Source organism: Lepus europaeus, chromosome 10 (genome assembly GCF_033115175.1).
Source record: "Lepus europaeus isolate LE1 chromosome 10, mLepTim1.pri, whole genome shotgun sequence".
NCBI lineage: Eukaryota > Metazoa > Chordata > Mammalia > Lagomorpha > Leporidae > Lepus > Lepus europaeus.
The window spans coordinates 5278504-5303354 of record NC_084836.1 but is presented as its reverse complement, the minus strand read 5'-3'; the positions used below and the strand labels follow the sequence as shown (position 1 = coordinate 5303354).

The window sequence follows — 24851 nt, the reverse complement described above, 5'->3', positions numbered from 1 at the left end:
CAGCTCATGAACCCAGCAGATCAAAGGCCGCATGAAACACTGTCCTTACCCCCACTCCTAAAAATGCACCATCTACGGGGCCAGCGCTGTGGCACAGTGGGCTAAGCCTCTGCCTGCAGAGCTGCCATCCCATTGGGCACCGCTTCGAGTCCCAGCTGCTCCTCCAGCAATCCAGCTCTCTGCTGTGGCCTGGGAAAGCGGCAGAAGACGGCCCGAGTCCTTGGGCCCCTGTGCCCATGTGGGAGGCCTGGAGGAAGCTCCTGGCTTCGGATCGGCCCAGATCTGCCCGTTGCATCCAACTAGGGAGTGAACCAGCGGATGGAAGACCTCTCTCTCTGTCTCTCCCTCTCTCTGTCTGTAATTCTGCCTCTCAAATAAATACACAAATCTTAAAAAAAAAAAAAAAAAGAAGAAGAAGAAGAAGAAGAAACCTGGGCCTCTAGGAGCAGTAGCAGAGTAAGACGGCACCACCCCAGGGCCCTGCAAATGGCAGATCTAACCTATGAGGATTTCTTTTCTTTTCTTTTCTTTTTTTTTTGACAGGCAGAGTGGACAGTGAGAGAGGGACAGAGAGAAAGGTCTTCCTTTGCCGTTGGTTCACCCTCCAATGGCCGCCGCGGCTGGAGCACTGCGGCCGGCGCACCGCGCTGATCCGAAGCCAGGAGCCAGGTGCTTATCCTGGTCTCCCATGGGGTGCAGGGCCCAAGCACTTGGGCCATCCTCCACTGCCTTCCCGAGCCATAGCAGAGAGCTGGCCTGGAAGAGGGGCAACCGGGATAGAATCCAGCGCCCCGACCGGGACTAGAACCCGGTGTGCCGGCGCCGCAAGGCAGAGGATTAGCCTGTTGAGCCACGGCGCCAGCCTTTTTTTTTTTTTTTTAAGGATTTATTTATTTATTTGAGAGGTAGAGTGACAGACAGAGGGAGAGACAGACAGAGAGGTCTTCCATCCACTGGTTCACTCCCCAGACGGCTGCAACAGCTGGAGCTGGGCCAATCTGAAGCCAGGAGCCAGGAGATTCTTCCAGGTCTCCCATGTGGGTGCAGGGGCCCAAGCACTTGGGCCATCCTCCACTGCTTTCCCAGGCCACAGCAGAGAGCTGGATGGGAAGTGGAGCAGCTGGGACTAGAACTGGTACTCATATGGGATGCCGGCACTGCAGGTGGAGGATTAACCCGCTGCACCACAGCGCCGGCCCTACAAGGATTTCTACGGCATCGAGAACATCATGAAATCCTGGACAACGCCGTGAATGGCTGCTAAGAGGCCCTGCAAACACGGCACAGAATAACAAACACTTCCGTGTCATCCGGGAACGGCAACGCTCTCTCCGGGAAGACCGATAACCTTGCTCTGCTGTCTCCGCCCTTCCGGTCGGCACGCGTCCTTCCGTGCGTCCTACGCTGGCACGTGGCTTCCGCAGTATCACACAGATCAGGTTAGGGCCGCTTTAGTCCCCAGCAGGCAACACCCACCCAGACGCCACCCCTCCTCTCGGTCTGTCCTCTGCGGAGCCCCGGAGATGAAGGACGCCACAGTCAAACCTCGCCTGGAGGCCAGACCAGGCCCCCGGCGTGCTCTGCACCTGCCACCTGCAGACACCACGCTCCTGCTCCGGCCTCCCCGTGAGTCCCGAGAGAAGGGCTCTGATTGGGCGGAGGCCGCGGGTGTCGTGCCGCTGACCCTGCGGCAGCCGGGACCGCGTGACTGCAGCAGCTGCCCAGGCCCTGAGCCCGTAACTCTCCCTCAGGTATCACTATCTGTCCTGGACGGGCCCTCCGGGGGGTGAGCGGCTGACGGTGAGAAAGTTCCCCTTCAAAGACACGGGAGCCAGGGACGGGTCTCCCTCCCAGGACGCCTGGCGGGGGCTTCCAGGCTCCGGGAAGCAGGGCGGAGCGGAGAATCAGGAACCCTTGCTGGGCCGTCCTGGGCAGCCAGGCCCCGTCCTGCCCTTCCCGCCACCGCGCACAGCCCCAGCGGTTTCACAGCCGGCCGGGGCAGCACCCAGCGATGGCCCGACGGCTCAGGAGCGGCGAGACCCTCATTTTCAGCGGTTGAGAGGGTCACCCTGGAGACGAGAATTCCCGCTGCTGAGGATGCAACCCGAGCACCTGCTCTGAGCCTCACCGCCCTGGTGCGTGTGGCCAAGCTGCCACAGGCCTGGGCAGAGACACCGACCCCCGCAGAGTGGCACGGCTGTTCCCAATAGTCATGGCGGCAGCCAAACTGGCTTCCCAAACCGAATTCATGACCCCCTGCTCTGCACCCTCGCTTAGCTATGCTGATTTGGGCGCGTGCCGCCTTCTAACCGTGGCACTCGGGCCGCCTTGCCCGCGGCAGGGGGCTGCCCCTCTCTCCCCTCCACCTCCTGTGACCACATCTGGTTCTAGCCCGGGAAAGCCTCCAGCCGGAGCCATCTGGACAGGGTCTGCTCTCAAACACCCCCACACTCAGACCTTCCTTCCCCATTGCCCAGGGTCAGCAACCCAGCTGGGTGGGAGAAATTACAAGTCTGTGACAACCCCAAAAACACTGTACAAAACCAGTTCCAAGTGTTTCATCCAAAAATGGTTCAGTGCTGCCCCCTGTGTTCTGTGAACCCAACAGCAAGGAGAAATACCTGGTGCCTGCGGGTTATCTGGGCTCCCCTGCCCAGTCCTCAGCCGGGGAGAGGGGCCGCCGGCCCCAGTGAGCACCTCCTAGCCCTTCGCGCACTCACAGGCTGGGCGTCGGCAGTGCCTCCACCACACAGGCGGCAGGAACTCGGGCTGACGGACTTCCAGAAGTTCTTGGAGAATGGAACTAAAACATCAGTTTATTTTGGTGCAAAAATTTTTGAAATCCATGCATAAGGGGGTCTTCAAAAAGTTCATGGAAGGGCTGGCACTGTGGCGCAGTAGGTTAATCTTCCGCCTGCAGTGCCAGCATCCCATATGGGTGTGGGTTTGAGTCCTGGCTGCTTCTCTTCCGATCCAGCTCTCTGCTGTGGCCTGGGAAAGCAGTAGAAGATGGCCCAAGTCCTTGGGCCCCTGCACCCACATGGGAGACCTGGAATAACCTCCTGGCTCCTGATATCAGATCAGCGCAGCTCTGGCCATTGTGGTCATTTGGGGAGTGAACCAGTGGATAGAAGACCTCTCTCTCTTCCTCTCTCTGTCTGTAACTCTACCACTCAAATAAATAAATAAAATCTTTTTTTAAAAAGTTCATGGAGGCCAGCGCCATGGCTCACTTGGCTAATCCTCCACCTGCAGTGCTGGCATCCTGGGTTCTAGTCCCTGTTGGGGCGCTGGGTTCTAGTCCCGGTTGCTCCTCTTCCAGGCCAGCTCTCTGCTGTGGCCCGGGAAGGCAGTGAAGGATGGCCCAAGTGCTCGGGCCCTGCACCCACATGGGAGACCGGGAGGAAGCACCTGGCTCCTGGCTTTGGATCAGCGCAGCGCCGGCCGTAGCGGCCATTTGGGGGTTGAACCAACGGAAGGAAGACCTTTCTCTCTCTCACTCTCTCACTCTCACTGTCTAACTCTGCTTGTCCAAAAAAAAAAAGTTCATGGAAAACGCATTTATGGGGAAAACTACACATGGCTTTTAAGATTCTGTTGCACAAAACTTGTCTTAATTCCATTTCCCCACGAACCTTCAGAAGTACGCTTGTAGACATAAAGATAAAACACCGTAAAAATGACCTGAACACAGACAACAACAGAGATGAAGCTGCCCTTCTCCTGCTGCCGGCACTCCCTCCTCCTCTCCCTGCTCGGACACCTGGCCGCACGCGGCTCCCGGGCGGCCACACTGCTCTGCCATTTCCAACACAACGAACACCTCCCATTTCTCCCTCACCTCCGGCCTGCTTGGAGCCCCCCACCTTCCCGTGCAACGCCACGGCCCCCCCTACCTTCCTGGGCCACCACCCTCGCCCTGGCACCTGGGTGCTCACTGCAGCCCCTCCATCCTGGCAATCCTGTGCCAATGCCATCACCCCCTCCTCTTCATTCTTACACTCCTCCTCCTCCCTCCTCCCTCCTCCCCTTCAAGACCCAGGCTCAAAACCCCCGGATACGGCGCCAGAGCCACAGCCTGCCATCGGACACCTGGGGCCCAGCAACGAGCCCAGCAGGGCTGTGCGCTCCACCTGTTCCGTGGCTGACACATAATTCAGGTGACAAATTCACCCGGTTACGGCTCAGGCGTTTCTAGTCCAGTCACAAGGTTATGGCACTGTCACCACCACCTAACTCCAGAAAGCTCTCAGCAGCCTGAAAAGAAGCTCCACGTCGGACAGCAGACACTCTCGCTCCCTCTCCCCCGAGCTTGGCAGCCACTGATCTTCCCAGCCTACTCTGGACAGTTCTCTCCCCTTTTAACCATTTACTCCATCTACCTATCCTTCTACCCACCCACCCACCCACCCATCCACCACCCACCCACCCATCCATCCATCCACCCACCCACCCACCACCCAGCCATCCACCCACCACCCACCCAGCCATCCACCCACCACCCACCCATCCATCCACCCACCACCCACCCATCCACCCACCCATCTACCCACCCACCCATCCATCACCCACCCATCCATCCATCCACCCACTCATCCACCACCCACCCATCCATCCACCCACCCATCACCCACCCATCCACCCATCCACCCACCCACCTATCCATCCACCCATCCACCCACCACCCACCCAGCCATCCACCCATCACCCACCCATCCACCCACCCACCCATCACCCACCCACCCATCTACCCACCCACCCATCCATCACCCACCCATCCATCCATCCACCCACCCATCCACCACCCACCCATCCATCCACCCACCCATCACCCACCCATCCACCCACCCACCTATCCATCCACCCATCCACCCACCACCCACCCAGCCATCCACCCATCACCCACCCATCCACCCACCCACCCATCACCCACCCACCCATCTACCCACCCACCCATCCATCACCCACCCATCCATCCATCCACCCACCCATCCACCACCCACCCATCCATCCACCCACCCATCACCCACCCATCCACCCACCCACCTATCCATCCACCCATCCACCCACCCACCTATCCATCCACCCATCCACCCACCCACCCATCCATCCACCCACCACCCACCCATCACTCACCCAACCATCCATCCATCCACCCACCCATCCACCCATCCATCACCCACCCATCCATCCATCCACCCACCCACCCATCCATCCACCCACCACCCACCCATCACCCACCCAACCATCCATCCATCCACCCACCCATCCACCCACCCATCCATCACCCACCCATCCATCCATCCATCCACCCACCCATCCACCACCCACCCATCCATCCACCCACCCATCACCCACCCATCCACCCACCCACCTATCCATCCACCCATCCATCACCCACCCATCCATCCATCCATCCACCCACCCATCCACCACCCACCCATCCATCCACCCATCCATCCATCCATCCACCCACCCATCACCCACCCATCCACCCACCACCCACCCATCACCCACCCAACCATCCATCCATCCACCCAACCATCCATCCACCCATCCATCACCCACCCATCCATCCATCCATCCACCCACCACCCACCCATCCATCACCCACCCATCCATCACCCACCCATCCATCCACCCACCCACCCATCCATCACCCACCCACCCATCCATCTCCAAAAGAATCTTCCACACACTGGTTCACTCCTCAAACACCAGCAATAGCTGGAAGCCAGGAGCCAGAAGCCCCATCCAGGTCTCCCACACGAGTGCAGGGCCCATGCGCTTGGGCCGTCCTCCTCTGCCCTCCCAGGCCACAGCAGGGAGCTGGATCGGAGGCAGAGGAGCTGGGACTTGGTACCAGCTCCGTCCTCACCTCACGACGTCAACCAGAAAGCACTGCCACGTCCCTCGCCACGGGTCTCCTCCCTTGCAACAGAAGTTTCCACAGCATCACCCTGCACACGCGCGCGCGCACACACACGTGTACACACATGCACACGCGTGCACACTCCCATGCGGTCCTGGAGCTCGTGGACTGCAGGCAGCACGGCCCAGGCAGACTCACATGGACTCCTCCTTGGGTGCCGCCCTGGCCCCGCCTTCCTGCTCCCTCCTCCTGTCCACGGCCTGAGCTTGCTTTTCAATGTCCTCAAAGCACGAGTTCGCCAGCTTCTGGGCTCCCAAGCTTCCCTTTTTGGCCCCGAGCTGGAAGAGAGGTTACAGTCCGGTCGGGCTCCCACCTGCTGAGGCTCTCGATCCGCCGGCGCCTCACCCCGGTCCCCCTGCCCAGTTCCCAGACGTGGACACCGAGGTCACGCGGCCTAGGTGACCTGGCCAAGACCACACAGCCGGACGGCGGCGGAGCCGGGATTCAAACCCAGGCCCCTGCCTCCAGAGCTGGCGCTCAGGGCGCTCCACACGGTGCCTTCTGGGTGACTCCCCTGTGGGGCTGGGGGTGTCAGTGCTCACACGAACACAGGGCCGGGGCGGGGCAGGGGCAGGTACACTTTCTAGATTTCTGTCGCAGAAGCAACGTTAAACACTCATTCTAGAACATTCATCGCACTGAACGAAGCATAAGACTCTGGGTCAAAGCCACACTTACGCTACAGCTCAAAATTTTAAAAATGCAAATAAATTAACCTGACAGAGGGACTTTTTGGTTTGAAAAGCCACAGTACCCGATACTTATGAATAATACTCACTCCTCTTTTAGCTTGATTTGGTTTCTTTTTGATGAGAGAGGGCACCTCTGCCAAAAAAATAAAACCAGCGTCAGCCACCAGAAAGCACCCGGCACCTCTCCACACATCCTCAGTGCCGTGCGTCGCCGCACGGGCCGGGCTCGGGGCTCCCGGAGCCACAGCGTGCCGGTCCCCGGCTGCAGACTGGGACGCGCCCTCCCGGGAAGCTCTGCTCTCAGGACCTCTGGCCACCGTCCGAAACGCGGAGCCCTCCCCCAATCACAGACTCCACGCGTGGGCCAGTGAGGACGGACAGCGCTCCGTTAGCTCAGCAGAAGGCGTGCGCCGGGAAACCTGCAGCCCCGAATCGCGGCCTAAAACGGTTCAGGTTTGGCGGCTCAGCCAGCACAAGGCCTTACTTTTCCTTAGGAGCTGAGACTGCATTGTGATGGGACACAGCGCACACCAAGCAGCCAGAGAGGAACCTCCCGCAGCGGCACTGGGGACACGCCCCTGCGTGGGCACTCCCTCCCCTCCCTCTGGGCTTCCATGGCGGCCAGAGCCGGCTCCCAGCCTCCGACGTGGGGAGCGCTTCTAAGAGCTGCGCCGCCTCTCACCCAAGCAGCTACTTCCCAGTGAGCGTCCATTTCAGAGAGAATCCCCGGTAACCAACAGTTCAGTACTACGTTCACCTGTCCTAAAACCAGGAAGAAGAAAGCAAGGGCGGTGTGGACGCTCTGACTGCTGAGCGCCCAGTAAGCGGGGGCGGTGTGGACGCTCTGACCACTGAGATCCTGAGTGAGCAGGGGTGGTGTGGACGCTCTGACCACTGAGATCCTGAGTGAGCAGGGGTGGTGTGGACGCTCTGACCACTGAGATCCTGAGTGAGCAGGGGTGGTGTGGACGCTCTGACCACCGAGCCCCCAGTAAGCAGGGGCGGTGTGGACACTCTGACCGCTGAGCCCCCAGTAAGCAGGGGTGGTGTGGACGCTCTGACCACTGAGATCCTGAGTGAGCAGGGGCGGTGTGGACGCTCTGACCACTGAGCCCCCAGTAAGCAGGGGCGGTGTAGACACTCTGAGCCGCTGAGCTCCCCAGTAAGCGGGGGCAGTGTAGACTGTGGCTCCAGGCTCTCAGCCGCACAGGCTCCTTGGCCTTCTCTGTTCATCGACCCGGCTGCGACACAGCAGCCTCTGGCACAACAAACTCTCAGGCTGAGATCTGGCTACGCCGCGACCTGACGCACTTCCTGGACGGAGCTGGGGCGGGAGGGTCGTACCTGGGGCGGCCTTTGCCGGGGCGTTGAGGCCTTCCACGCTCGGTCCAGGTTCCGGCCCGCCTGGAAATGTAACACACTGATGTTGGTGCAGGAATCACCCATCCCGGTGCTGGTGAGCGTGCGTGTTCCGGTCCGCCCAGCGCCCACCTCGCCCTATCCCAGACAGTCTCCCTGCTTTGCAGCTCCAGGGCCCATCACTGTAAGAACGTTGATCCAAAGTCCACTGAACCCCAAGGTATTTTTTACTCAGTGGCCTTACACAACAGTACTTTTGGGGTGGCACTGTCACATAGCAGGTTAAGTCGTGGCCTGCAGTGCCGGCATCCCATATGGGTGCTGGTTTTAGTCCCAGCTGCCCCACTTCCAATCCAGCTCCCTGCTAATGCACCTGGGAAAGCAGGGGAAGATGGCCCAGCTCCTTGGGCCCCTGCACCCACATGGGAGACCTGGAAGAAGCTCCTGGCTCCTGGCTTTGACCTGGCCCAACCCTGGCTGTGGCAGCCCCTTGGGGAGTGAACCAGTAGATGGAGCTCGCTCGCTCTCTTTCCCACTCTCTCTCTCTCCCTGTAACTCTGCCTTTCAAATAAATAAAACAAAACAAAACAAAAAAAAGACTGCTAGTGGTCTCTTCGATTAGTACCATTCCAAACTGTAGCTTAAGGTTCTGTGTTGCAGAGTGACCAGTCCTGGGGCTGGCCCGGTGGCACAGCGGGCTAGGCCACCACGTGACGCGGGCGTCCCACATCAAAGCGCCAGTCTGAATCCCAGCTGCTTCGCTTCGGATTCAGCTTCTTGCTAATACGCCTGGGAAGGCAATGGAAGAAGGCCCCAAGTGGCCGGGCCCCTGGCACCAACGGGGAGACCCAGATGGAGTCGTGGGCTCCTGGCGTGGGCCTGGCACAGTCCTGGCTGTGGTGGCCATCGAGGGGAGTGAACCAGCAGGTGGAAGATCTCTCTCCGCGGTGCTGCCTTTCACATAAGTCTCTTAAAACCCCCGAAACAAAATCCTCCTAATAGACTGGTGCCCTTAAGATGCCTTCTCTGTGCTCCTACTCCTTGTCACACTGGAACCTGCGTGCAACGTCTCCCTGCCGACGTGGAAGAATCTGCACCTAACGCCCAACGTCTGTGCAGCCACTGGAGCCCAGGGCAGCGCGACACGGCGGCTCCCCAGAGGTCACCTGTGCTGTTCCCGGGCGTGGTCTCCAAGGCCTTCGGTGTTGAGGGAGGTGGCTCTGGCTGTGCCGATGCCCAGGCTGGGCTGCTCACCTGGGGTAGAGGGAGAGAATCATTAGCAGACAGAGTCCCCAAAAGAATCAGAGTGGGGGAAGCGGACGGTCCCCCACCAGCTCTGCAGTGGGTGAGGCAGAAAGCAAGGATTACGGCCGACCGCCATCCAGACCCCAGACCCCAGGCCCCAGGCCCCAGGCCCCAGACCCTGGACCCCAGGCCCCCAGGCCTCCAGATTCCAGGGCCCCAGACCCCAGAACCCCAGGCCCCCAGACCCCACGCCCAGGCCCCCAGAACCCCAGGCCCCCAGGCCCCAGAACCCCAGGCCCCCAGGCCCCAGGCTCCCAGACCCCACGCCCAGGCCCCCAGGCCCCCCAGGCTCCAGGTCCCCAGGCCCCCAGGCCCCCAGACCCCAGGCCCACAGACCCCAGGCCCCCAGACCCCAGGCCCCCAGTCACCACTGCCACCCAAGCACAATACATACCTCAGGAGAGGCGTGAGCAGCAAAAAAGTCTTCCTCCTTTGGGGGCGGGGACGAAGGCGGGACCACACAGCTGTCAAGCCACAGCTGGAATGGAACACGGGCAGCGCTCAGCACCCCCACCGGCCGTGAGGGGGCTTCGCTTCACCTGCTTCGCTGCCCTCCCAAACGCCAGGGCTGTCAAGTCGGTTCCCGCCCACCCAGGGCCGCGGCACTGACGTGGCCACCCGCTAGGCTACTCTCCAGTCTCGGAGGAGACCCCCCGCCTTCTGAGAAGGGGATCGAGGCCGCGGCCTGTGTGGGCAGGCTCCAGCCACAGTCGGCTCTGCACTCTCGGGGCCCATGGTCACGGATCCCCCGTGGGCTGAGGCTGGCGCCCGGGCTGGTTCTGGCCATCAGCAGACCCGTCGTCCCACAAGCATGCACCCGGCTGAGCCAGACCAGGCACAGGCCTGCCGGTGCCAGTCCTCACGCATGCCACGGACACGCGTGCGTCTGCAGGTTTCACACCGTGTGCACCTTCCTTGTCAGAGGTGGCCCCCGGCGCAGTGCTGCTGGGCCGTGTGGGGCCCAGGGCACACGAGGGCTGCAGGGGACGTGTGCGTGTTGGGAAGCTTTGACTGGGCACGGGCATGGCCCCCTCCTCAGGAGTCAACACCATCAGGCAGCAAGGAGTCTCTGAACAGAAACCCACGCTACGGAGGCCACGTGGGGACCGGCTGGCGACAGCCAGCACCCAGCGCGCTCCCCTGGGGACAACACCGGCCATGGCGAGAACACGCAACAGTGGTGTCTTGGGCAATGGGACTCGGAGATCCGCTGCTTCCTACGAGGGGAGCCAGCGCGCCGGTGGGGCCACCTACGTCGGTGCCGTGCTTCCGCGTGGCTTGCAAGGCCAGCGACTTGACCCTCTCCCTGTAGAGCTGAGCGGCGCGGCTGTTGTACTTGGCGTTGGTGTCACTGGTGGCACAGCCGTGTTGATGGAAGAAGGAAGACTGTGGATCAATAGAGGTGCACAGGTTAGTAGAGACGCCGCATCCGGCCCCACGTCGCGGCACCCGCCCACGTGTGACCCAGCATTGGCGGCACCGGCGCAATGAAACACCGTGAGAACACCAGCACACCCACACTTCTGCCTGCGGACAGGGAGCCGCCTCCACGGACCCACCTCGCCGCTGGGGCAGAGTCAGAGGGGGACTCGCGTCCCAGAATGGAAGAACTGTCTGTGTCTCCGGGAAGCTGCCCCTGGGGCAGGCGGTCTGCTCGAGACCACGGCCCAGCCTGGACCCCGCTAGATCAGGACGGGACGCACGGCACGGGGAGGTGGGGCCCCTGCTCAGCGCCGCCTCCTCCCCAGGACCGTGTGCACACACCAGCCTCAGTGCCCCTCCCCAGGACCGTGTGCACACACCAGCCCCAGCACCTCCCCAGGGCCGTGTGCACACACCAGCCTCAGTGCCCCCTCACCAGGACCGTGTGCACACACCAGCCTCAGTGCCCCCTCTCCAGGACCGTGTGCACACACCAGCCTCAGTGCCCCCTCCCCAGGACCGTGTGCACACACCAGCCTCAGTGCCCCCTCACCAGGACCGTGTGCACACACCAGCCTCAGTGCCCCCTCCCCGGGACCGTGTGCACACACCAGCCTCAGTGCCCCCTCCCCGGGACCGTGTGCACACACCAGCCTCAGTGCCCCCTCCCCGGGACCGTGTGCACACACCAGCCTCAGTGCCCCCTCCCCGGGACCGTGTGCACACACCAGCCTCAGTGCCCCCTCCCCAGGACCGTGTGCACACACCAGCCCCAGCCCCTCCCCAGGACCATGTGCACACACCAGCCTCAGTGCCCCCTCACCAGGACCGTGTGCACACACCAGCCCCAGCCCCTCCCCAGGACCGTGTGCACACACCAGCCCCAGCCCCTCCCCAGGACCGTGTGCACACACCAGCCCCAGCCCCTCCCCAGGACCGTGTGCACACACCAGCCCCAGCCCCTCCCCAGGACCGTGTGCACACACCAGCCCCAGCCCCTCCCCAGGACCGTGTGCACACACCAGCCCCAGCCCCTCCCCAGGACCGTGTGCACACACCAGCCCCAGCCCCTCCCCAGGACCGTGTGCACACACCAGCCCCAGCCCCTCCCCAGGACCGTGTGCACACACCAGCCTCAGTGCCCCCTCACCAGGACCGTGTGCACACACCAGCCTCAGTGCCCCCTCTCCAGGACCGTGTGCACACACCAGCCTCAGTGCCCCCTCCCCAGGACCGTGTGCACACACCAGCCTCAGTGCCCCCTCACCAGGACCGTGTGCACACACCAGCCTCAGTGCCCCCTCCCCGGGACCGTGTGCACACACCAGCCTCAGTGCCCCCTCCCCGGGACCGTGTGCACACACCAGCCTCAGTGCCCCCTCCCCGGGACCGTGTGCACACACCAGCCTCAGTGCCCCCTCCCCGGGACCGTGTGCACACACCAGCCCCAGCCCCTCCCCAGGACCGTGTGCACACACCAGCCTCAGCCCCTCCCCAGGACCATGTGCATACACCAGCCTCAGTGCCCCCTCACCAGGACCGTGTGCACACACCAGCCCCAGCCCCTCCCCAGGACCGTGTGCACACACCAGCCCCAGCCCCTCCCCAGGACCGTGTGCACACACCAGCCCCAGCCCCTCCCCAGGACCGTGTGCACACACCAGCCCCAGCCCCTCCCCAGGACCGTGTGCACACACCAGCCCCAGCCCCTCCCCAGGACCGTGTGCACACACCAGCCCCAGCCCCTCCCCAGGACCGTGTGCACACACCAGCCCCAGCCCCTCCCCAGGACCGTGTGCACACACCAGCCCCAGCCCCTCCCCAGGACCGTGTGCACACACCAGCCCCAGCCCCTCCCCAGGGCCGTGTGCACACACCAGCCCCAGCCCCTCCCCAGGACCGTGTGCACACACCAGCCCCAGCCCCTCCCCAGGACCGTGTGCACACACCAGCCCCAGCCCCTCCCCAGGACCGTGTGCACACACCAGCCCCAGCCCCTCCCCAGGACCGTGTGCACACACCAGCCCCAGCCCCTCCCCAGGACCGTGTGCACACACCAGCCCCAGCCCCTCCCCAGGACCGTGTGCACACACCAGCCCCAGCCCCTCCCCAGGACCGTGTGCACACACCAGCCTCAGTGCCCCCTCACCAGGACCGTGTGCACACACCAGCCTCAGTGCCCCCTCTCCAGGACCGTGTGCACACACCAGCCTCAGTGCCCCCTCCCCAGGACCGTGTGCACACACCAGCCTCAGTGCCCCCTCACCAGGACCGTGTGCACACACCAGCCTCAGTGCCCCCTCCCCGGGACCGTGTGCACACACCAGCCTCAGTGCCCCCTCCCCGGGACCGTGTGCACACACCAGCCTCAGTGCCCCCTCCCCGGGACCGTGTGCACACACCAGCCTCAGTGCCCCCTCCCCGGGACCGTGTGCACACACCAGCCCCAGCCCCTCCCCAGGACCGTGTGCACACACCAGCCTCAGCCCCTCCCCAGGACCATGTGCATACACCAGCCTCAGTGCCCCCTCACCAGGACCGTGTGCACACACCAGCCCCAGCCCCTCCCCAGGACCGTGTGCACACACCAGCCCCAGCCCCTCCCCAGGACCGTGTGCACACACCAGCCCCAGCCCCTCCCCAGGACCGTGTGCACACACCAGCCCCAGCCCCTCCCCAGGACCGTGTGCACACACCAGCCCCAGCCCCTCCCCAGGACCGTGTGCACACACCAGCCCCAGCCCCTCCCCAGGACCGTGTGCACACACCAGCCCCAGCCCCTCCCCAGGACCGTGTGCACACACCAGCCCCAGCCCCTCCCCAGGACCGTGTGCACACACCAGCCCCAGCCCCTCCCCAGGGCCGTGTGCACACACCAGCCTCAGCCCCTCCCCAGGACCGTGTGCACACACCAGCCCCAGCCTCCTCCCCAGGACCGTGTGCACACACCAGCCTCAGCCCCTCCCCAGGACCGTGTGCACACACCAGCCCCAGCCTCCTCCCCAGGACCGTGTGCACACACCAGCCCCAGCCCCTCCCCAGGACCGTGTGCACACACCAGCCCCAGCCCCTCCCCAGGACCGTGTGCACACACCAGCCCCAGCCCCTCCCCAGGGCCGTGTGCACACACCAGCCCCAGCCCCTCCCCAGGACCGTGTGCACACACCAGCCCCAGCCTCCTCCCCAGGACCGTGTGCACACACCAGCCTCAGCCCCTCCCCAGGACCGTGTGCACACACCAGCCTCAGTGCCCCCTCACCAGGACCGTGTGCACACACCAGCCTCAGTGCCCCCTCTCCAGGACCGTGTGCACACACCAGCCTCAGTGCCCCCTCACCAGGACCGTGTGCACACACCAGCCTCAGTGCCCCCTCACCAGGACCGTGTGCACACACCAGCCTCAGTGCCCCCTCCCCGGGACCGTGTGCACACACCAGCCTCAGTGCCCCCTCCCCGGGACCGTGTGCACACACCAGCCTCAGTGCCCCCTCCCCGGGACCGTGTGCACACACCAGCCTCAGTGCCCCCTCCCCGGGACCGTGTGCACACACCAGCCCCAGCCCCTCCCCAGGACCGTGTGCACACACCAGCCTCAGCCCCTCCCCAGGACCATGTGCATACACCAGCCTCAGTGCCCCCTCACCAGGACCGTGTGCACACACCAGCCCCAGCCCCTCCCCAGGACCGTGTGCACACACCAGCCCCAGCCCCTCCCCAGGACCGTGTGCACACACCAGCCCCAGCCCCTCCCCAGGACCGTGTGCACACACCAGCCCCAGCCCCTCCCCAGGACCGTGTGCACACACCAGCCCCAGCCCCTCCCCAGGACCGTGTGCACACACCAGCCCCAGCCCCTCCCCAGGACCGTGTGCACACACCAGCCCCAGCCCCTCCCCAGGACCGTGTGCACACACCAGCCCCAGCCCCTCCCCAGGACCGTGTGCACACACCAGCCCCAGCCCCTCCCCAGGGCCGTGTGCACACACCAGCCTCAGCCCCTCCCCAGGACCGTGTGCACACACCAGCCCCAGCCTCCTCCCCAGGACCGTGTGCACACACCAGCCTCAGCCCCTCCCCAGGACCGTGTGCACACACCAGCCCCAGCCTCCTCCCCAGGACCGTGTGCACACACCAGCCCCAGCCCCTCCCCAGGACCGTGTGCACACACCAGCCCCAGCCTCCTCCCCAGGACCGTGTGCACACACCAGCCACAGCCCCTCCCCAGGACCGTGTGCACACACCAGCCTCAGCCCCTCCCCAGGACCGTGTGCACACACCAGCCCCAGCCTCCTCCCCAGGACCGTGTGCACACACCAGCCCCAGCCCCTCCCCAGGACCGTGTGCACACACCAGCCCCAGCCCCTCCCCAGGACCGTGTGCACACACCAGCCCCAGCCCCTCCCCAGGGCCGTGTGCACACACCAGCCCCAGCCCCTCCCCAGGACCGTGTGCACACACCAGCCCCAGCCTCCTCCCCAGGACCGTGTGCACACACCAGCCTCAGCCCCTCCCCAGGACCGTGTGCACACACCAGCCCCAGCCCCTCCCCAGGACCGTGTGCACACACCAGCCTCAGCCCCTCCCCAGGACCGTGTGCACACACCAGCCCCAGCCTCCTCCCCAGGACCGTGTGCACACACCAGCCCCAGCCCCTCCCCAGGACCGTGTGCACACACCAGCCTCAGTGCCCCCTCCCCAGGACCGTGTGCACACACCAGCCCCAGCCCTTCCCCAGGACCGTGTGCACACACCAGCCTCAGCCCCTCCCCAGGACCGTGTGCACACACCAGCCCCAGCCCCTCCCCAGGGCCGTGTGCACACACCAGCCCCAGCCCCTCACCAGGACCGTGTGCACACACCAGCCTCAGCACTCTCACTTGAAGGAAGCAGCGCCTCTGAACCCCTGGCCGTGCTATTCCCATCACTTTGTGGGCGCAGTACCCTTGGGGCAGCCATCCCTGCTGCACACAGCAACACCAGGAGGGGTCCCCATGGCATCCGCGGCTCCCAGAACTGTGTGGCCCTGACTGGCCCAAGGCCACAGGGATGGTGAGGGGCACAGCTGGAATTCCAGCCCCAGCAGGGTGGTTCCGAGCCCTAACCTGTAGCTGAGTGAGTGCTGAGCGGACCCCCTCGCTCCCTCCCTCCCGTCTCCTCCCCCTTCTGGAGCCAGGAGAGCTCCGTGGTGTGCGAGGGGCCTCTGTGACCCTGGCCCTCGTCTGAGGTTTAGGAACAAGTCTGTGGGCATCGTGATAATGTGCACGCGTTTCTAAGGAGACGCTTGAAACACCGAAGGCACACATTCCCGAGAGGGGCAGGGAGTAAAGCCGCCGCCTCAATGCCTCCCGCGTCCCACACCAGTGAGGGTCGTTTTCTCGCTGCTCCACGTCCAATCTAGCTCCCCGCTTCCAGTCTGGGAAAAGCAGCGGGAGATGGCCCAGGTGCTTGGGCCCCTGCACCCATGCGGAGACCTGGAAGAAGCTCCTGGCTCCTGGCTTCAGCCATGTGGGCAATGAACCAGTAGATGGAAGACCTCTCTCTCTCTCTCTCCCTCTCTCTGTTTGCCCTCTCTTTCTATAACTCTGACTTGCAACATAAATAAATCTTTAAAAAAATAAGCTTTTGTATCCTCTCTCTGCCACCACTTTACCTGACCTATTTGACCTCCGCAATGTCTAGCTTTCATAATGTTGTATATTTTATTTTATTTTATTATTATTATTATTATTATTTTATTTTTGACAGGCAGAGTGGACAGTGAGAGAGACAGAGAGAAAGGTCTTCCTTTGCCATTGGTTCACCCTCCAATGGCCGCCGCGGCCGGCGCACCGCGCTGATCCGAAGCCAGGAACCAGGTGCTTCTCCTGGTCTCCCATGCGGGTGCAGGGCCTAAGCACTTGGGCCATCCTCCACTGCACTCCCTGGCCACAGCAGAGAGCTGGCCTGGAAGAGGGGCAACCGGGACAGGATTGGTGCCCCGACCGGGACTAGAACCCGGTGTGCCGGCGCCACAAGGCGGAGGATTAGCATAGTGAGCCGTGGCGCCGGCCAATGTTGTATATTTTTAAAAACCATTGCTGGCGCCGTGGCTCAATAGGCTAATCCTCCACCTTGTGGCACCGGCACACCGGGTTCTAGTCCCAGTCGGGGCACTGGATTCTGTCCCGGTTGCCCCTCTTCCAGGCCAGCTCTCTGCTGTGGCCCGGGAGTGCAGTGGAGGATGGCCCAAGTGCTTGGGCCCTGGGCCCTGCACCCGCATGGGAGACCAGGACAAGCACCTGGCTCCTGGCTTCGGATCAGCGCGGTGTACTGGCTGCAGTGGGCCGGCCGCGGCGGCCATTGGAGGGTGAACCAACGGCAAAAAGGAAGACCTTTCTCTCTCTCTCTCACTATCCACTCTGCCTCTCAAAAATAAAAAAATAAAATAATAATAATAATAAAATGAAAAAAAACTATGGCTTAGCTTTAATGAAATAATAATCATTTGGCTCCAAGCTCTCTTACTGGATTAAAGGAAAACCGTTGTGTACTCTGCACGTTTTCTATTACCCAAACAACCCTGACTCAGAACACCGACTTGCCACCACACTGAATTCCCTCCTACACCTCCTGCTCTTTGCTCATTTTACAGGTGCCCCACGCTGTGCACAGACACTGTCACGAGGAGCTGCCCGGTCCGGCTCCTCCAGCCACCGCTGTCCTGTCGGCCCTGCACTCACCGCATCCCTGGGCCTCCCAGGTGTGGGACAGGTTCCCCGTTGGTCTGACCCCGCCCCCAGGGGCCCCGCGCGGGCGAGCCCCTTCAGGGGAGCAGCAAACACTCTGGCGAGAAGCAGAGGGACTTACGGCATTAGCGTTCCCTCCAACCTGCATGCAGCGCAGCTGAAACCAAGACCAGTTGGAATCCAACTCTGTAGACCTAAACGAGAGAAGCAGCACAGACGTCAGTGCCCCTCCTGCCCAGGACCAGGCCGCGCGTCCCGGGGCTGCAGGGTCCTACAGAGCTCTGTCTGCGTGGACGGGGAGCACACGCCCCGGGACGCCCGGACTCCAGTGTGGACGACGGCAGGCACAGGCAGCCCCGATGGCCGGTTCAGCTCTGCCGGGCCCATGAGTCGGCCAGGTCAGGGCAGCAGTCTCCTCTGAGCCCCTGCACTGCGTGGGAACAACCCCGCTCCTCGCCTCGCCCCTGGAGGTGTTTGAGCTAGAATCTGGTGACATGTCTCTGCCCCTAATGAGGCGCCGCTGGGCTTCCTCAGGCCAGTTTCTGCCTGTTCAGTGTCTCCTGCACGAGGAGCTCGAGTGGTGCTCGCTCTCTTTGTTTAAGAGAGAGAGAGAGAGAGAGAGAGAGAGAGAGACATCTCCCATCTGCTAGCTCTCTCCTCACCTGCCTGCAACCGCCCAGGACTGGGCCAGACTGAGCGAGGAGCCAGGAGCTCCATCCAGGTCTCCCTGGGGGCGGCAGGGACCCGACTGCTTGAGCCGCCACTGCTGCTCCCAGGTCTGCAGCAGCAGGCAGCTGGAACTGGGAGCCGCGCTGACTTGAACCCAGGCCGCTCTGGTACAGGAGGCGGTATCCCAAGCCCTGTCTTTTCATTTTTCAGATTTATTTATTTGAAAGGTAGAATGACAAAGAGAGAGTAAGACATGTATACACACACACACACACACACAGAGCGCACTTCCATCCACTGGTTCATTCCCCAAAAGGCCACAACAGCTGAAGCTGACTGGCCAGGAGCCAGAGACTCCGCCCTGGTCTCCCTCCTGGGTGCCAGGGGTCCAAATACTTGAGCCCGCCTCCCTGCTTTCCCGGGTCCATCAGCGGGAGCAGCAGGCACCCGAGCTGGCGCCCATGTGGGACGCCGGTGTTGCAAGTGGAGGTTTACCATGCTGAGCCGGACCCCGGCCCCTCCCCCAGGTAGCACCTTAACTCCGCACCAAGTGCCTGCTCCCGGCTGCTCGGCCTCCCCACCCACCATCACCCCAGCATGGAGGGCAGCAGATGTGGTGTTCCTGAAGCGAAAGCCACAGCCCCTCCAGGCCTGCTCACGTCGGCGTGAGAAGAGAGCAGACCAGCGAGGAAGTCCCAGCAACACCCCTGCCCCGGGCTCCGCTGTGCAGCCTTTACCTGGAACACAAGCCGGCCCCACGCCGACTGTAGGGCAATGTGGGTGTTTTAGAAAGGGGACAGCGGCCTTCACCAAGCGGGCAGGGCGCACAGCAGACCGCAGGGCACAATCCGTCTGCTGGTTCACTCCCTTACGTGCTTGCGACAGCTACGGCTGCATCCAGATGGAAGCCAGGAGCCCAGAGCCCAGCTGGGGTCTCCCACGTGTGGGGCGTGGACCCCAGCGTTTGAGCCATCGCCTGCTGCTGCCCCCACCCCGGGCATGTGTCAGCAGGAAGTGGAGCTGGGACCCAGGCACCTCGACTGCTGAGCCCGCCCCACTCACGTCTGTGCCTACTGATACTGTTTAACCCTCGTGTGATCCGAGTTGTTTCCAAGCCAACGGCTAATTGAGATGAAACCCACTTCACGGTGATGTACGAAAGTAAAAATTAAACCACACGCGACAAGGAATCGGTTCCCCAAAGGCAAACAAGCAGAAAAGAAAAGAAAAAAAAACCAAACCTCCTTTTAGAGCTTCCCCTCACCAAGCAAGATGGCCGAGCCGTCAGCCGATCCCGCACCCTGGGGTGGGGGGGTCGGGGACACTCGCGTAGCCCCAGCAGGGCAGCGGCCTGGTGTCCGCAGAGACGGAGACGCCACAGGCTTCGGCTCCGGGGCCTCGGAGCCTTGCCGCCCTCACCCGTAGATGAGGATCACTGGAGCGGGATTTATCTTGAGCGCCTGGCTCCCGGCAAACACCGCACCATTGTGAAACCATCGTGTGATCTGCCACAGGTTCTGTCTTCTATTTTTTTTTAAGATTTATTTATTTACTTGAGAGTTTAAGAGGCAAAGTTACAAAGAGGCAGTTGGAGAGAGAGAGAGAGAGAGAGAGAGAGAGAGAGAGAGAGAGAGAGAGGTCTTCCATTCTCTGGTTCACTCCCCAGATGGCCACAACAGCTGGAGCTGGGCCCATCTGAAGCCAGGAGCCAGGAGCTTCTTCCGGGTCTCCCACGTGGGTGCAGGGGCCCAAGGACTTGGGCCATCTTCTGCTTTCCCAGGCCACAGCAGAGAGCTGGATGGGAAGTGGAGCAGCTGGGACTGGAACCGGTGCCCATGTGGGATGCCGGTGTCGCAGGTGGTGGCCCTGCCTGCTACGCCCTAACACCGGCCCCAAAGTGTCGCCTTCTGCACTAAAAGCGGCACCCGGATGACCTCCACGGGGTCATTGCCCACATGTGCCAGGGCTGCACCAGGGCTGTGCCAGGCATCAAACTTTACACGAAGTCTTCCACCTGCCCCTCCTGACACGCCATCACGTCTGCCAGCCCAGAGCTATGGAGGCCGGGCCCCAGCAGCCGGCTCCGGCCCTCGTCCTTGCTCACCTCCCCAGATGCTGCCTCCTGCTCAGCCTCCCTGGGGTCACCCTCCAGGGCCTCGGTGCTCAGAGGAAGTCCCGCCTGGCAGCTGCGGCCCTGCGCCGCGCCCCACGACCCCCGCTGGGGGCGCTCCCCCTCCTCCGGCCTCTCGCTGTCTTCTCACAGGCCTGCGTGCTAACCTCTGTTTCAAAACCTCACCAGGCCTCGCGTGATGCTGCTTGGGCCCCGTCTCTTCCGCGGAACCTCGCAGTGCGTGCCCCCGCCCCATCCGACCAAGGCTGGGGTCCGGTCACCCACCCTGCATGAGCTCATGAAAGGCTGAACCTGAGCTCGCAGGGAGGCAGGGCTGGAGAGCGGCACCGGCGACTGGGACAGCACAGCGGGCGCTGGGCGGAGGTCCCGGGGGTGCACGCGGCCCGCTAGGCCGCAGAGCAGCCGCCCACCCCTGCACTCCCCACCTGCCTCCCCCCCCTCTGCCGGGCTGGTCGCAGCTTATCTCCGTTAACAGAGGGCATGCCTGGGAACACTTCCACATGAGAGTGACAGTGAGCGTGTGTGCACGTGCGGTAGTGTGTACACGTGTCTGTGTGTGCATGTGCACGTGTGTGTATCTGCACACGTGTGTGCAAGTGTGAGTGTGACTGTGAGTGTTGAGTGTGTGCGTGTATGAGTACACGTGTGTGTGAGAACGTGTATGTATGACTGTGAGTGCATGTGTGTGTCCACGTGTGTGTGAGTGTGTGTGTACACATGTGTGTATGGCTGTGAGACTGTATGAGTGTTGAGTGTGTGTGTATGTCCACATGTGTGTGTGTGTACACATGTGTGTATGGCTGTGAGACTGTATGAGTGTTGAGTGCGTGTGTGTATGTCGACATGTGTGAGTGTGTGTGTGTACACATGTGTGTATGGCTGTGAGACTGTATGAGTGTTGAGTGTGTGTGTATGTCCACATGTGTGTGTATGTGTGTGTGTATGGCTGTGAGACTGTATGAGTGTTGAGTGTGTGTGTGTATGTCCACATGTGTGTGTGAGTGTGTGAGTGCAGTGTGCACGTGTGAGTGTGCATGTGTGTGTGAGTGTACACGTGTGTGGCTGGCAGCGGAGAGGAAGCAGAGGGGAAGGGATTCTGGAGGGGCACGTTCACTTCTGTCTTCACACAGCTCGGAGCTGCGTGGACTTTTCCCAGTGAGCGAGCGTCGGGATTTGTCCATGGAAATATCCAAAGAGCAGCTCCAACTCACACTGGAACAAGCCAACCAGAGGGGCCGGCCCTGTGACGCAGCGTGTGAAGCTGCCGTCTGCGACGCTGGCATCTCACATGGGCACAGGCTCAAGTCCTGCTGCCCCATCCCGACCCAGCTCTCTGCTGTGGCCTGGGGAGGCAGTAGAAGATGGCCCAAGGCCCTGGGCCCCTGCACCCGCGTGGGAGACCCAGATGGAGTTCCACGTTCCTGGCTTCAGCCTGGTCCTGCCCTGGCCACTGCAGCCATGTGGGGCGTGAACCAGCAGATGGAGAATCTCTGGCTCGCTCTCCCTGCAAAGTGAATTTACTGTGGGGCCCCAACCCCACTGCGCACGTCCCCAGGCTTCGCTCTCTCGCCCGGGCTGTCTGCCGCCCCCGCGATCAGCGGTTTTCAGCTGCTCTCTCTGGGTCCCGTGCAAGCACTGGGGTTCATGCGGCTGTGTTTGTCTCACAGGCCAGTGTGACCGCCCAGCGCGGCGCCGGGTGAGTCCTGACCTGAACACCTGACTTCCGGAGTGGCCTGGACGGGCAGACGCTGCCAGAGAGGAAGAGGAGGAGGGAAGGCTGGGTCGCGAGGGAGGCGCTGGGCAGGGGGGGGAAGGACGCAGCACAGACAGGAAGGGCTTTGTACGGCTCGAGTCCAGTCCTCCCACGCCCTGGGCACGCCGGGTGACCATACGCTAACTGGCAACGGCCCATCTGGCAACAAAAGTGCATTAGAAACAAACCTGATTCACTGGAGAAAGAACCATCTCTCCAGCAAAGCATGCTGGGAAAGCGGCCAGTGCACAGGCCGCCCCGCCTCACTGCGACAATGAGCTCAGTGCGGGACGTGGGCTTCCATCTAAGACCGAGGCCCGAGGAGTCCTGACGGAATCGGCGGGACAGCCGCTGCACTGGAGGCGGCAGTGTAGGCTGTGACACCAGGGCACAGGCAACAGAGGACTTCGTGAACAATTTTAAAAGCTTGTGCATCAGGAGAGAATGTCCACAGAGTAAAGACGCAACTCACAGACAGATCACGCGTGTGACAGCAGGGGCGGGGACACCCAGGAAATCGCCGGGGCTGGCCCTGCCAAGGCAGCGGCGGGCGGGACTCGAAGTCCAATAACCCACAGCAGGCTGGGCTTCAAGGTGGTCGCGGTGGTGGCCAGGAGTGGCGTTACAGTGGCGTTACAGGGGTGGCCCTGGGCAGGAGAACGGTTTCAGCCTTGTGATAAAGAGTCAATGTGCAGAGTATCTGAGAGCCACCAAACCTCAACCACAATGCCCAGTTCCCAAACGGGCAAAGGACTGGGGAGGGCGTTCGACATCGCTCTCCATCCGGGAAAGGACGTAAAAACCACCACGAGCCAGCACCGCGCAGCCATCAGTGTGGTGACTGCCGAAGACACAGCACAAGTGCTGGCCGGGCCGTGCAGATACCAGAACCTTCGGCACTGCTGGCAGGTACAGCCGCTGTGAAAAACCAGGGGGCTTCCTCCAAACATGACCAACAGAATCACCACGTGGAGCAGCGATTGCACGTCTGGGCCTAAACCCAAAGAACTGGAAAGAGAGGAATCCGCGGCCCCGGGCTGATGGCAGCATCTGGCACAGTAGCCAGGTCGTGGAGCCACCCAAGGGTCCACCAGTGGACGAAGGGATAAGAAGAGTGGTGGGTGGGGAATACTGTTCAGCCCGAGAAAGGCGGGCAGCGCGGACGCCTGCTGTACCGGGACCCTTTAGGACATCAGGTGACATGAAACACGCCACTCAGGGGGGGCGGGGAGAGGAGGCAGCGCACAGGCACAGAGAGCAGGACGGGGGCTGTCGGGACCAGGCAGAGAAAGGAGGGGAGCAGCGTTTGTTCTGCGAGGCGGGCACTCGGCAGGTGCTGGTGGTGAAGGTCGTGCCCTGTGGATGCCTCTGGTGCCGCTGAACCACACGGGGCAGGCACCCGGTGCAGCAGGCTGAGCCCACGCTGGGGATGCCCGCACCCCGCTTTGGAGCACTGGTTTGAGCCCTGGCTACTTCACTCCCGACCCGGCTTCCTGCTAACATGCCTGGGGAGGCAGAAGATGGCCCAAGTATTTAGGTCTCTGTCACACATGTGGGAGACCCAGATGGAGCTCCTGGCTCCTGGCTTCAGCCTGGCCTAGACTGGCCATTGTGGCCACTTGGGGAGGGAACCAGAGGATGGAAGATCCCTCTGCTGCTCTTTCAAATAACTAAATATTTTTCTTAAACAGGTGCCTTTATTATGTTGCAGTCTTTTTTAAAAATTTATTTAATTATTTGACAGAGTTACAGAAACAGAGGGAGATATGGGGTGGGGGGGGGCAGATCTACCATCTGCTGGTTCACTCTCCAAATATTGCAATGGCTGGGGCTGGGCCAGGCTGCAGCCAGGAGCCAGGAGCTTCAACCAGGTCTCCCACGTGGATGCAGGAACCTAAGCACTTGGGCCGTCTGCTGCTGCCTCCCCAGGTGCGTTACCTGGGAGCTGGATTGGAAGTGGAGCAGCCAGGACTTAAACTGGCGCCCATATGGGATGCTGGCCTGGCAGGCATGGCTCTAACCCAGCGCCACAGCACTGGCCACACTAAATAAATCTTAAAACACACACACACACACACACACGCACTATTATCGAACCAGAGTCTAAGAAAAGAGAAAAGACTTGACGGCCACTCTGAAAGCAGTTAAATAAACACAATAATTCCGTCTTCTAAACACCAGCCAGGCCTTCCGTGGCTACAAGGACCCAGCCCCTCACGCTTTTACAAGCTGATTTCCGAGAAAAGAACTCCATGCAACAGGAAAAGTTATCTTTTAAAATCTATCAAAAAAGAAAAGTAGGTGTTGGAGCTGGTGCTGTGGTGTAGTGGGTTAAGCCGCCTGCAGCACCAGCATCCCATATGGGTCCCAGTTCAAGTCCCGGCTACTCCACTTCCTATCCAGTTCCCTGCTAACATTCCTGGGAAAGCAGCAGGAGATGGCTGAAGTCCGTGGGCCCCTGCACCCATGTGGGAGACCCAGAAGAAGCTCCTGGCTCCTGGCTTCAGATCGGCCCAGCCCTGGCTGTTGCAGCCACCTGGGGAGTGAACCAGTGGATGGAAGACCTCGCTCTCTCTCTCTCTCTCTCTCTGACTCTCCCTCTTCTCTCTCTGTACCTCTGCCTTTCAAATAAATAAATAAATCTTTTTTTAAAAAAGTAAGTTGTAATTATTGCTATATACTTTCTGTGCTGACATATGAAGAATCTCTTTATGAATTATAACATTGTGTCCTGTTGTACAAATGTTGGTATATAGCAAGCCTGTTGGGCCGATGGTCTTGAAATAAAACTGCTGGCCACAATTTCAGCGGCCTGCCCAGCGGCTCCTGCCCTGCAAACAGGCGAGCTGGCCAGTGGCGTGGG

The 24851-nt window shown here is 61.9% G+C and overlaps 1 protein-coding gene across 1 annotated transcript in view; it reads right to left on the bottom strand.

Annotated features, from left to right (window-relative positions):
* ARFGAP3 (ADP ribosylation factor GTPase activating protein 3) overlaps positions 1 to 24851 on the bottom strand; it is a 40923-nt gene that overhangs the window by 10275 nt on the left and 5797 nt on the right. The window contains exons 3-9 of the mRNA XM_062202740.1: positions 17557 to 17629; positions 10543 to 10674; positions 9683 to 9766; positions 9150 to 9237; positions 7969 to 8028; positions 6711 to 6757; positions 6071 to 6210 (exon numbers count right to left, since the gene is read on the bottom strand). Of these exons, the coding sequence (XP_062058724.1) occupies positions 6071 to 6210; positions 6711 to 6757; positions 7969 to 8028; positions 9150 to 9237; positions 9683 to 9766; positions 10543 to 10674; positions 17557 to 17629 (624 nt within the window). The remainder of the gene's footprint in view (positions 1 to 6070; positions 6211 to 6710; positions 6758 to 7968; positions 8029 to 9149; positions 9238 to 9682; positions 9767 to 10542; positions 10675 to 17556; positions 17630 to 24851) is intronic.